Below are 10,271 nucleotides of genomic sequence, written 5' to 3'. Positions count from 1 at the left end.
ATATAGAATCTGTGGACTGTCACTCTCTCAGTTATATAGAATCCGTGGACTGTCACTCTCTCAGTTATATAGACTCTGTGGACTGTCACTCTCTCAGTTATATAGAATCTGTGGACTGTCACTCTCTCAGTTATATAGAATCTGTGGACTGTCACTCTCTCAGTTATATAGAATCTGTGGACTGTCACTCTCTCAGTTATATAGAACCTGTGGACTGTCACTCTCTCAGTTATATAGAACCTGTGGACTGTCACTCTCTCAGTTATATAGAATCCGTGGACTGTCACTCTCTCAGTGTATATAGAATCTGTGGACTGTCACTCTCTCAGTTATATAGAATCTGTGGACTGTCACTCTCTCATTGTATGTAGACTCTGTGGACTGTCACTCTCTCAGTTATATAGAACCTGTGGATTGTCACTCTCTCAGTTATATAGAATCTGTGGACTGTCACTCTCTCAGTTATATAGAATCTGTGGATTGTCACTCTCTCAGTTATATAGAACCTGTGGATTGTCACTCTCTCAGTTATATAGAATCTGTGGACTGTCACTCTCTCAGTTATATAGACTCTGTGGACTGTCACTCTCTCAGTTATATAGAATCTGTGGACTGTCACTCTCTCAGTTATATAGAATCTGTGGACTGCCACTCACTCATTGTATGTAGACTCTGTGGACTGTCACTCTCTCAGTTATATAGAACCTGTGGACTGTCACTCTCTCAGTTATATAGAATCCGTGGACTGTCACTCTCTCAGTGTATATAGAATCTGTGGACTGTCACTCTCTCAGTTATATAGAATCTGTGGACTGTCACTCTCTCATTGTATGTAGACTCTGTGGACTGTCACTCTCTCAGTTATATAGAACCTGTGGATTGTCACTCTCTCAGTTATATAGAATCTGTGGACTGTCACTCTCTCAGTTATATAGAATCTGTGGATTGTCACTCTCTCAGTTATATAGAACCTGTGGATTGTCACTCTCTCAGTTATATAGAATCTGTGGACTGTCACTCTCTCAGTTATATAGACTCTGTGGACTGTCACTCTATCAGTTATATAGAATCTGTGGACTGTCACTCTCTCAGTTATATAGACTCTGTGGACTGTCACTCTCTCAGTGTATATAGAATCTGTGGGCTGTCACTCTCTCAGTCTATCCATACACCATGACACTTTCTTTTCTATTTCTCAGCCAATTTGGTATTACTTTTGCTGCTGTCCCTTTTTTCCCATGTGCTAATCAACCCACATTTTTGCTGGTGACTATTAATTCTATGCTGACTAATGGTTTCCCTAAGCTTCCCCGACACGACTGACTGACCTGTCATTGCTGGGGTTTCTCTTGCAACCTTTTTTGCACAAATATTGCAATTTTCCAGGCCTCCTCTCAGCCGAAGAAATACCGAAAGATTATGGCCAGTGCTTGAGCAATTTTCACTCTCACTTCCATCACTATCGCGATCCTTAAATGCATCGGTTTCGATCCCGGTTCCTTGTCAACATTAAGTACCCACAGTTTATCGAATACCGGTGCCACAGTGGTTAGCACAGCTGCCTCGCAGCGCCAGGGAACCCGGGTCTAAATCCAACCTCGGGTAACTCTCTGTGTGAAGTTTGCATGTTCTTCCTGAGTCTGCATGGGGTCCCATCCGGGTGCTCCGCTTTCCGCCCCCAGTCCAAATGTGTGCAGTTTAGATGGATTGGTCGCGCTAAATTGTCCCTGAGTGTCCAAAGGTTAATTGAGTGTGTGGGGTTACAGGGATAGGGCGGGTGAGTGGGCCAAGTTGGGTTCTCTTTCAGAGGGTCGGTGTAGACTCAATGGGTCAAATGGCCTCCTTATTCGCTGTAGGGATTCTATAATTCACCTCCTTCTTATCTCTGTTGAACTTCTGGTGAGAAGTATACTCCTATTTTGCCTTGGCCTGGATAACATCAATATATCATAGAACATAGAACATACAGTGCAGAAGGAGGCCATTCGGTCCATCGAGTCTGCACCGACCCATTTGAGCCCTCACTTCCACCCGATCCCCATAACCCAATTACCCCTCCTAACCTTTTTGGACAGTAAGGGCAATTTGGCGAGGCCAATCCACCTAACCTGCACGTCTTTGGACTGTGGGAGGGAAACCGGAGCACCCGGAGGGAACCCACGCAGACAGGGGGGAGAACGTGCAGACTCCGCCCTCAGTCTCCCAAGGCCGCGATTGAACCCGGGACCCCGGCGTAGTGAGGCAGCAGTGCTAAATCCCCTTTTTGATTCCTGATTGGCCCGTCTCCTTCTCCCGCCCTTTGACAATTGATGTGCCTGATATCGTGAGCTTGTGAAAGATGCTGTGACACTGCAATCCTTTCCTCTTTCCTGTCTTTGTTAACAGGTTCTCAAAGTCCGTTGCGACAGCGTACTCCCTTCGCGTAGTTAGTGAGAAGCTACATTCGCAAGGGCAGCTGAGGGCTGAGACGGCGTCGATCTGAGACACGGTACCCCTCTCGTCGGGGGAGAGTCAGCAAGGAGACGATTCACCCCGATGGTCCCCCCGTGTATGTACTTGAACGTGGCGTGTGGCGTTTGTGCGAGTGGGTGGCGAGAGGGTGGGATGGGGGATTGAGGTAGGCACAGGAGAGCGATGGGTTAGGAGAGTGGATATTCATATGTAATTGAGACATCTGCTAACAGGATTACAGTGAATTGAAGGCGCATGCTGCCCAACCAGCCCATGTCGTGTTTACGCCGCACACAAGCCACCTCCCTATTCAGCAGGTCCAACAGCATCTGTGGAGACAGAAAGGGAACTAACGTTTCGAGTCTCGATGACTCTTGGTCAAAATGTCAGCTCCCTTCTCTCTCCACAGGTGCCGTCCGGCCTGTTGAGATTGTCCGTTATTTTCTGTTTTTCTTTCAGATCCCAGCATCCGCAGCAATTTGCTTTGACCGCCTCCCATCTTTCCTCCAAGAATTCCCGCAGCGCAGAAGGCGGCCATTCGGCCCATTGAGTCGGCGCCGTCCCTCCGAAAGAGCACCCTACCTCGGCCCAATCCCCTCCATGTAACCCCATAACCCTTCCTAACCTTTGGACACTGAGGAGCAATTTAGCGCGGCCAATCCACCTAACCGGCCCGTCTTTGGACTGTGGGAGGAAACCGGGGCACCCGGAGGAAACCCACGCAGACACGGGGAGGACGTGCGGACTCCGCACAGTCACCCGAGGCCAGATTTGAAGCCCAATCCATGGTGCTGTGAGGCAGCAGTGCTAACCGCTGTGCCGCCAAGTTACCCCATCTAAATATCTCTCTGTGACCCTCTGCTTCCTTCCCCCTCCGATACTTTTTGAACTTCCTCTTAACTGTATCTATAACTGTTCGTTTCAACACTCTCTGCAGCAGCTAGTTCCACATTCGCACCACATTCGAGTCGAAGAAACCTCTTTTGAATTCCCTGTTGGATTTCTTGGTGACAATCTTGTATTGATGTCCTCTGGTTTTGCTGTTCCCCACACAAGGAAATGTTAGAATCATAGAATCCGAACAGCGCAGACAGAGGCCATTTGGCACACCAAGTCTGCCCCTGCTCTCTGAAAGAGCCCCCGACATGGGCCCACGGCCCCACCCTAATCCTGTAACCCAATAACCCCGCTTTTTAGACACTAGGGGCCAATCCACCCTAACCTGCACATCTATGGACTGTGGGAGGAAACCGGAGCACCCGGAGGAAACCCACGCACACACGGGGAGGAGGTGCAGACTCCACACAGACAGTCACCCAAGGCCTAAGCTCACACCTTGCCGGTTACATGTAACCTTCCGATTCGTCCCACAGTAAAATAGTACCTCACATTCCAGAGCGGCGAACATCATTCGCCAATAATTTGCACCTTCTGCAAGTTTATTTGCGACTCTACGGGGCAGAAGGAGGCCATTCGGCCCATCGGGCCTGCACCAACCCTCCAAAACAAAACTCTAACCAGATCCGTAGATGGGACCAACCCCCAACCCGTCCCAGTAACCTAACCTGCACATGCTTGGTCACTGAGGGGCGATTTAGCGCGGCCAATCCACCTAACCTGCACATCTTTGGACTGTGGGAGGAAACCGGAGCGCCCGGAGGAAACGCACGCAGACACGGGGAGAAAGTGCAAACTCCGCACAGCCAGTCACCCGAGGCTGGAATTGAACCCGGGTCCCTGACGGTGTGAGGCAGCAGTGCTGACCCACTATGCCACTGTGCCGGCTGAGGGCTGTGGGCATCACTGGCTAGGCCCAGCGTTCATTTTTGCCCATCTCTAATTGTCCCTTGAGAAGGTGGTGGTGGTGAGCCACCTTATTGAGCAGCTGAAGCCCGTGTGGTGTGGGTACACCCACAATGCAGTTACGGAGGGAGTTCAAGGATTTTGTGGGTGAGTGGCTCGGAGGGGAACTTGCAGGTGGCGGTGTTCCCCATGCATCTGCTGCCTTTGTTCTGGGTGGCAGAGGTCGTGGATTTGGAAGTTTCTGTTGAACGAGCCTTGGCGAATTTCCGCAGTGCATCTTGTAGATGGTACACACTGTGCATCAGTGGTGGAGGGGATGAATGTTGAAGGTGGCGAATGGGGCAGCAATCAAGCAGGGTCCTTTGTCCTGGATGGCGTTGAGCTTCTTAAGTGTTTTAGGATCTGCACATATCCAGGAAATTGGAGAGTATTCGACATATTTCTGATTTGTACCTTGTAGATGGTGAACAGGAGTGAGATATGGGGTGAAATTCTCCAGAAACGGCGCGATGTCCGCCGACTGGCGCCCAAAACGGCGCAAATCAGACGGGCATCGTGCCGCCCCAAAGGTGCGGAATGCTCCGCATCTTTGGGGGCCGAGCCCCAACCTTGAGGGGCTAGGTCGGCGCCGGACGAATTTCCGCCCCGCCAGCTGGAGGAAAAGGCCTTTGGTGCCCCGCCAGCTGGCGCGGAAATGACATCTCCGGGGGCGCATGCGCGGGAGCGTCAGCGGACGCTAATGGCATTCCCGCGCATGCGCAGTGGAGGGAGTCTCTTCCGCCTCCGCCATGGTGGAGACAGTGGTGAAGGCGGAAGGGAAAGAGTGCCCCACGGCACAGGCCCGCCCGCGGATCGATGGTCCCTGATCGCGGGCCAGGCCACCGTGGGGGCACCCCCCGGGGCCAAATCGCCCCGCGCCCCCCCCAGGACCCCGGAGCCCGCCCGCGCCGCCTTGTCCCGCCGGTAAGGTAGGTGGTTTAATTTACGCCGGCGGGACAGGCATTTTAGCGGCGGGACTTCGGCCCATCCGGGCCGGAGAATCGCGCGGGGGGCCCACCAACCGGTGCGCCGCGATTCCCGCCCCCGCCGAATATCCGGTGCCGGAGACTTCGGCAACCGGCGGGGGCGGGATTCACGCCAGCCCCCGGCGATTCTCCAACCCGGCGGGGGGTCGGAGAATCTCGCCCATGGACTGCAGAACTCCTAGCTTCTTGCCAGCTCTTGTAGCCACAGTATCTATATGGCTGGTCCAGTTCAGCTTCTTATAACGGTAACCCCAAAATGTTGACAGTGCCGGATTCAGCAATGGTAATGGCATCGAATGTCTAGCGGAGATTATTGGATAATTAAACATGATTATGAGGGGCATGGACAGAGTGGATAGTCAAAAGCTTTTCTCCAAAGTGGAAGAGTTGATTACCAGGGGGCATAGGTTTAAGGTGCGAGGGGCAAGGTTTAGAGGAGACATGCGAGGGAGGTTTTTTTACACAGAGGGTAGTGGGTGCCTGGAACCCGCTGCCGGAGGAGGTGGTGGAAGCAGGGACGATAGTGACGTTTATGGGGCGTCTTAACAAATACATGAACAGGATGGGAATAGAGGGATACGGATCCCGGAAGTGCAGAAGGTTTCAGGTTAGATGGGCCGCCTGGTCAGCGCAGGCTTGGAGGGCCGAAGGGCCTGTTCCTGTGCTGTACTTTTCTTTGTTCTTTCATTATTGGAGATAGTCACTTCTCAAGTTTTTATCCTCCTGTAACTTGTTGCTGTCTATGGACGAAGAGCTGGAAAGTGGGATTAACAAAAATAGGTGCTCGATGGTTGTAGCAGGTACGATGGGCCGAAGAGACTCCTTTCGTGCTGTAAAACTTGCCGACTGGGTTTTGATTGCAGTGTGTGTGTGTCGATGTCTGGGTTGTGTGTTTATTGAGATCTGGTTAAGGTCCGTGTTTCCTTCCCCAGCCAATGTTTCTTTCCAGAACAGGTTCCTCACGGCTCAGTCGGTGTAATTGGAGGTAGCTCCCTCAGGGGGGTAGAAATAAGGTCCGGGGTGGCACGGTCGGCACAGTGGTTAGCACTGCTACCCTCACAGCGCCAGGGACCCAGGCTCGATTCCGATTTCGGGTGACTTCCTGCGAGGAGTCTGCACGTTCTCCCCCCGTGTCTGCGTGGGGTTTCCCTCCGGGTGCTCTGGCTTTCTCCCAAGGTCCCAAGATGTGCAGGATAGGTGGATTGGCCATGCTAAATTGCCCCTTAGTGTCCAAACGTTAGGTGGGGTAATGGGGATCGGACCTACTTTTTCGGAGGATGAGTGCAAACTCGATGGGCCTCTTTTTGCACTGTAGGGATTCCACGATTCTACATCTCCAGATTGTATTGGTACATACTTCGCCTGCTGTGTATTTGAGCAAGTCAGAGGCAACTTTCTGGACAGTGTTGGTACACTCTGTATCGGTACAGTCAAGAGTATTGCCTCACCCCCTGCCCCCTCCCCATAACCATAGTCTTCCTCTCTACATCAAGCGGAAAAGAGTAACTAGGGACAGAGTAGGGCCTCTTAAGGCTCAACAAGGACATCTATGTGCAGAGCCACAAGAGTTGGGTGAGATCCTGAATGAATATTTCTCATCGGTATTCACGGTGGAGAAAGGCATGGATGTTAGGAAACTAAGGGAAATAAATAGTGATGTCTTGAGAAGTGTGCATATTACAGAGGAGGAGGTGCTAGAAGTCTTAAAGCGCATCAAGGTAGATAAATCCCCGGGACCTGATGAAATGTATCCCAGGATGTTGTGGGAGGCTAGGGAGGAAATTGCGGGTCCCCTAACAGAGATATTTGAATCATTGGCAGCCACAGGTGAGGTGCCTGAAGGTTGGAGAGTGGCAAATGTTGTGCCCTTGTTTAAGAAGGGCAGCAGGGAAAAGTCTGGGAACTACAGACCGGTGAGCCTAACATCTGTAGTAGGTAAGTTGCTAGAAGGTATTCTGAGAGACAGGATCTACAAGCATTTAGAGAGACAAGGACTGATTCGGGGCAGTCAGCATGGCTTTGTGCGTGGAAAATCATGTCTCACAAATTTGATTGAGTTTTTTGAGGGGGTGACCAAGAAGGTAGATGAGGGCAGTGCAGTAGACGTTGTCTACATGGACTTTAGCAAAGCCTTTGACAAGGTACCGCATGGTAGGTTGTTGCAGAAGGTTAAAGCTCACGGGATCCAGGGTGAGGTTGCCAATTGGATTCAAAATTGGCTGGACGACAGAAGACAGAGGGTGGTTGTAGAGGGTTGTTTTTCAAACTGGAGGCCTGTGACCAGTGGTGTGCCTCAGGGATCGGTGCTGGGTCCACTGTTATTTGTGATTTATATTAATGATTTGGATGAAAATTTAGGAGGCATGGTTAGTAAGTTTGCAGATGACACCAAGATTGGTGGCACAGTGGATAGTGAAGAAGGTTATCTAGGATTGCAATGGGAACTTGATCAATTAGGCCAGTGGGCCGACGAATGGCAGATGGAGTTTAATTTAGATAAATGTGAGGTGATGCATTTTGGCAGATCGAATCAGGCCAGGACCTACTCAGTTAATGGTATGGCGTTGGGGAGAGTTATAGAACAAAAAGATCTAGGAGTACAGGTTCATAGCTCCTTGAAGGTGGAGTCGCAGGTGGACAGGGTGGTGAAGAAGGCATTCGGCATGCTTGGTTTCATTGGTCAGAACATTGAATACAGGAGTTGGGGCGTCTTGTTGAAGTTGTACAAGACATTGGTACGGCCATACTTGGAATACTGTGTGCAGTTCTGGTCACCCTATTATAGAAAGGATATTATTAAACTAGAAAGAGTGCAGAAAAGATTTACTAGGATGTTGCTGGGACTTGATGGTTTGAGTTATAAGGAGAGGCTGGATAGACTGGGACTTTTTTCCCTGGAGCGTAGGAGGCTTAGGGGTGATCTTATAGAGGTCTATAAAATAATGAGGGGCATAGATAAGGTAGATAGTCAACATCTTTTCCCAAAGGTAGGGGAGTCTAAAACTAGAGGGCATAGGTTTACGGTGAGAGGGGAGAGATTCAGAAGGGCCCAGAGGGGCAATTTCTTCACTCAGAGGGTAGTGAGTGTCTGGAATGGGCTGACAGAGGTAGTAGTAGAGGCGGGTACAATTGTGCCTTTTAAAAAGCATTTAGATAGTTACATGGGTAAGATGGGTATAGAGGGTTATGGGCCAAGTGCGGGCAACTGGGACTAGCTTAATGGTAAAAACTGGGCAGCATGGACTGGTTGGGCCGAAGGGCCTGTTTCCATGCTGTAAACTTCTATGATTCTATGATTCTAACCCCCGAACACTGTGTTAGTACAATCTGTGATACCCTCCCGGGATTGTGTTGGTAGATTCTGGAATGCTCTAACTCTCGTCCTCCTGTTCCAGGAACCAAGATGTCCAATTCGGCGAACAATTCGGACTCACTGACGCCGCCTGGCAAGGTGGTTTTCACTGGGCTGTACGGTGCCATCATCGTGCTAGGCTTCTTTTTCAATGTGGTGGCCCTATGGATATTCCAGCATCACATCCGTGTGCGATCCGGGACCACCGTCTACATGAGGAACCTGGCTTTCGCTGACCTCCTGCTGGTTTGCTTCCTGCCCTTCCGCATCGCTGACTATTATCACCTCGGGAACACGTGGCTGTGCGAGGTCGCCGTCACCATTTTCCTGATCAACATGTACACCAGTATATTCTTCCTCACCTGCATCAGCCTGGACAGGTGTGTGGCCACCCTACTGCCCCTGAAGGTGCGCATTTGGCAGTTGCATCGGGTAGCGCCCTGGGTCAGCGGGGTGGTGTGGCTGATGACAATGAGTTTTAGTCTTCCTCTCTACATCAAGTGGAAAATCAAAGCGCCAAACGGCAACAACCGCACAAATTGCCTGCAGCCCCTTCTGCTCACAAAAACAGTGCCCCTGAACATCACCCTCTCCCTCGGCTTCGGGGTCCCCTTTCTCGTGCAGCTCACCTGCTCGCTGCTCGCCCTGGTGAAAGTGAGGAAGAAGTGCAGCTCCCTTGCTTTGGACGCCCGTAAAACGCAGATGATGATCCTGGCCAATTTCCTCGTCTTCGCCTTCTGCTTTCTGCCCTACCACCTGCTCCTGAGTGTCTACAACACCCTGACATCGGAACAAACCGGCCAGCAGCTCTTTCAGGCAACCCAGCTCGTTGCCAGCAGCAATGCAGTCTTGGACCCCTTGGTCTATTATTTCACCACGGAAGCCTTTCAGAAAACCCACCTGATTAGGACAGTGCACAATATGGTTTGCTGCAGATGTAAGACTGGGGACCCAGTGCCGACAGAGAGCTGTGTGGAGCGGAGGGAAACGTATAAGAAAACCTCTTCAGTAGAGCTCTTAGCTTAGCTCCATGTGATAATCTGTCATTTTGCATTATTTTTGGAATGCCCATCGACTTGTTTTCCAAGACGGGCTTTTGTGACTTTGTGTTTTTGTGTTCCTTCAAGTGTGAGAGTGGAATCCCACTGATATCAGTCTTAAAAAACACTCCCAGTGCAGCTACAGCAAGGTGTTAGACACAGAGTAAAGCTCCCTCTACACTGTCCCCATCAAACACTCCCAGGACAGATACAGCACGGGGTTGGATACAGAGTAAAGCTCCCTCTACACTGTCCCCATCAAACACTCCCAGGACAGGTACAGCACGGGGTTAGATACAGAGTAAAGCTCCATCTACACTGTCCCCATCAAACACTCCCAGGACAGGTACAGCACGGGGTTAGATACAGAGTAAAGCTCCCTCTACACTGTCTCCATCAAACCCTCCCAGGACAGGTACAGCACGGGGTTAGATACAGAGTAAAGCTTCCTCTACACTGTCCCCATCAAACACTCCCAGGACAGGTACAGCACGGTGTTAGATACAGAGTAAAGTTCCCTCTACACTGTCCCCATCAAACACTCCCAGGACAGGTACAGCACAGGGTTAGATACAGAGTAAATCTCCCTCTACACTGTCC

At 50.8% G+C, this 10,271-nt stretch overlaps 1 protein-coding gene across 1 annotated transcript; it reads left to right on the top strand.

The window, feature by feature from the left end:
• The first annotated feature begins 2,485 nt into the window (after positions 1 to 2,485).
• Positions 2,486 to 10,009, top strand: LOC140404531 (lysophosphatidic acid receptor 6-like). The gene is made up of 2 exons (XM_072493135.1): positions 2,486 to 2,548; positions 8,675 to 10,009. The coding sequence occupies exon 2, from the start codon at positions 8,683 to 8,685 to the stop codon at positions 9,655 to 9,657; it is 975 nt and encodes a 324-aa protein (XP_072349236.1). The 5' UTR covers positions 2,486 to 2,548; positions 8,675 to 8,682; the 3' UTR covers positions 9,658 to 10,009.
• Positions 10,010 to 10,271: the final 262 nt, after the last annotated feature.

This window comes from Scyliorhinus torazame, chromosome 31 (assembly GCF_047496885.1).
Source record: "Scyliorhinus torazame isolate Kashiwa2021f chromosome 31, sScyTor2.1, whole genome shotgun sequence".
Classification (NCBI taxonomy): Eukaryota; Metazoa; Chordata; class Chondrichthyes; order Carcharhiniformes; family Scyliorhinidae; genus Scyliorhinus; species Scyliorhinus torazame.
The sequence above is the reverse complement of the archived record's forward strand: the minus strand, read 5'-3'. Positions and strand labels throughout refer to the sequence as shown.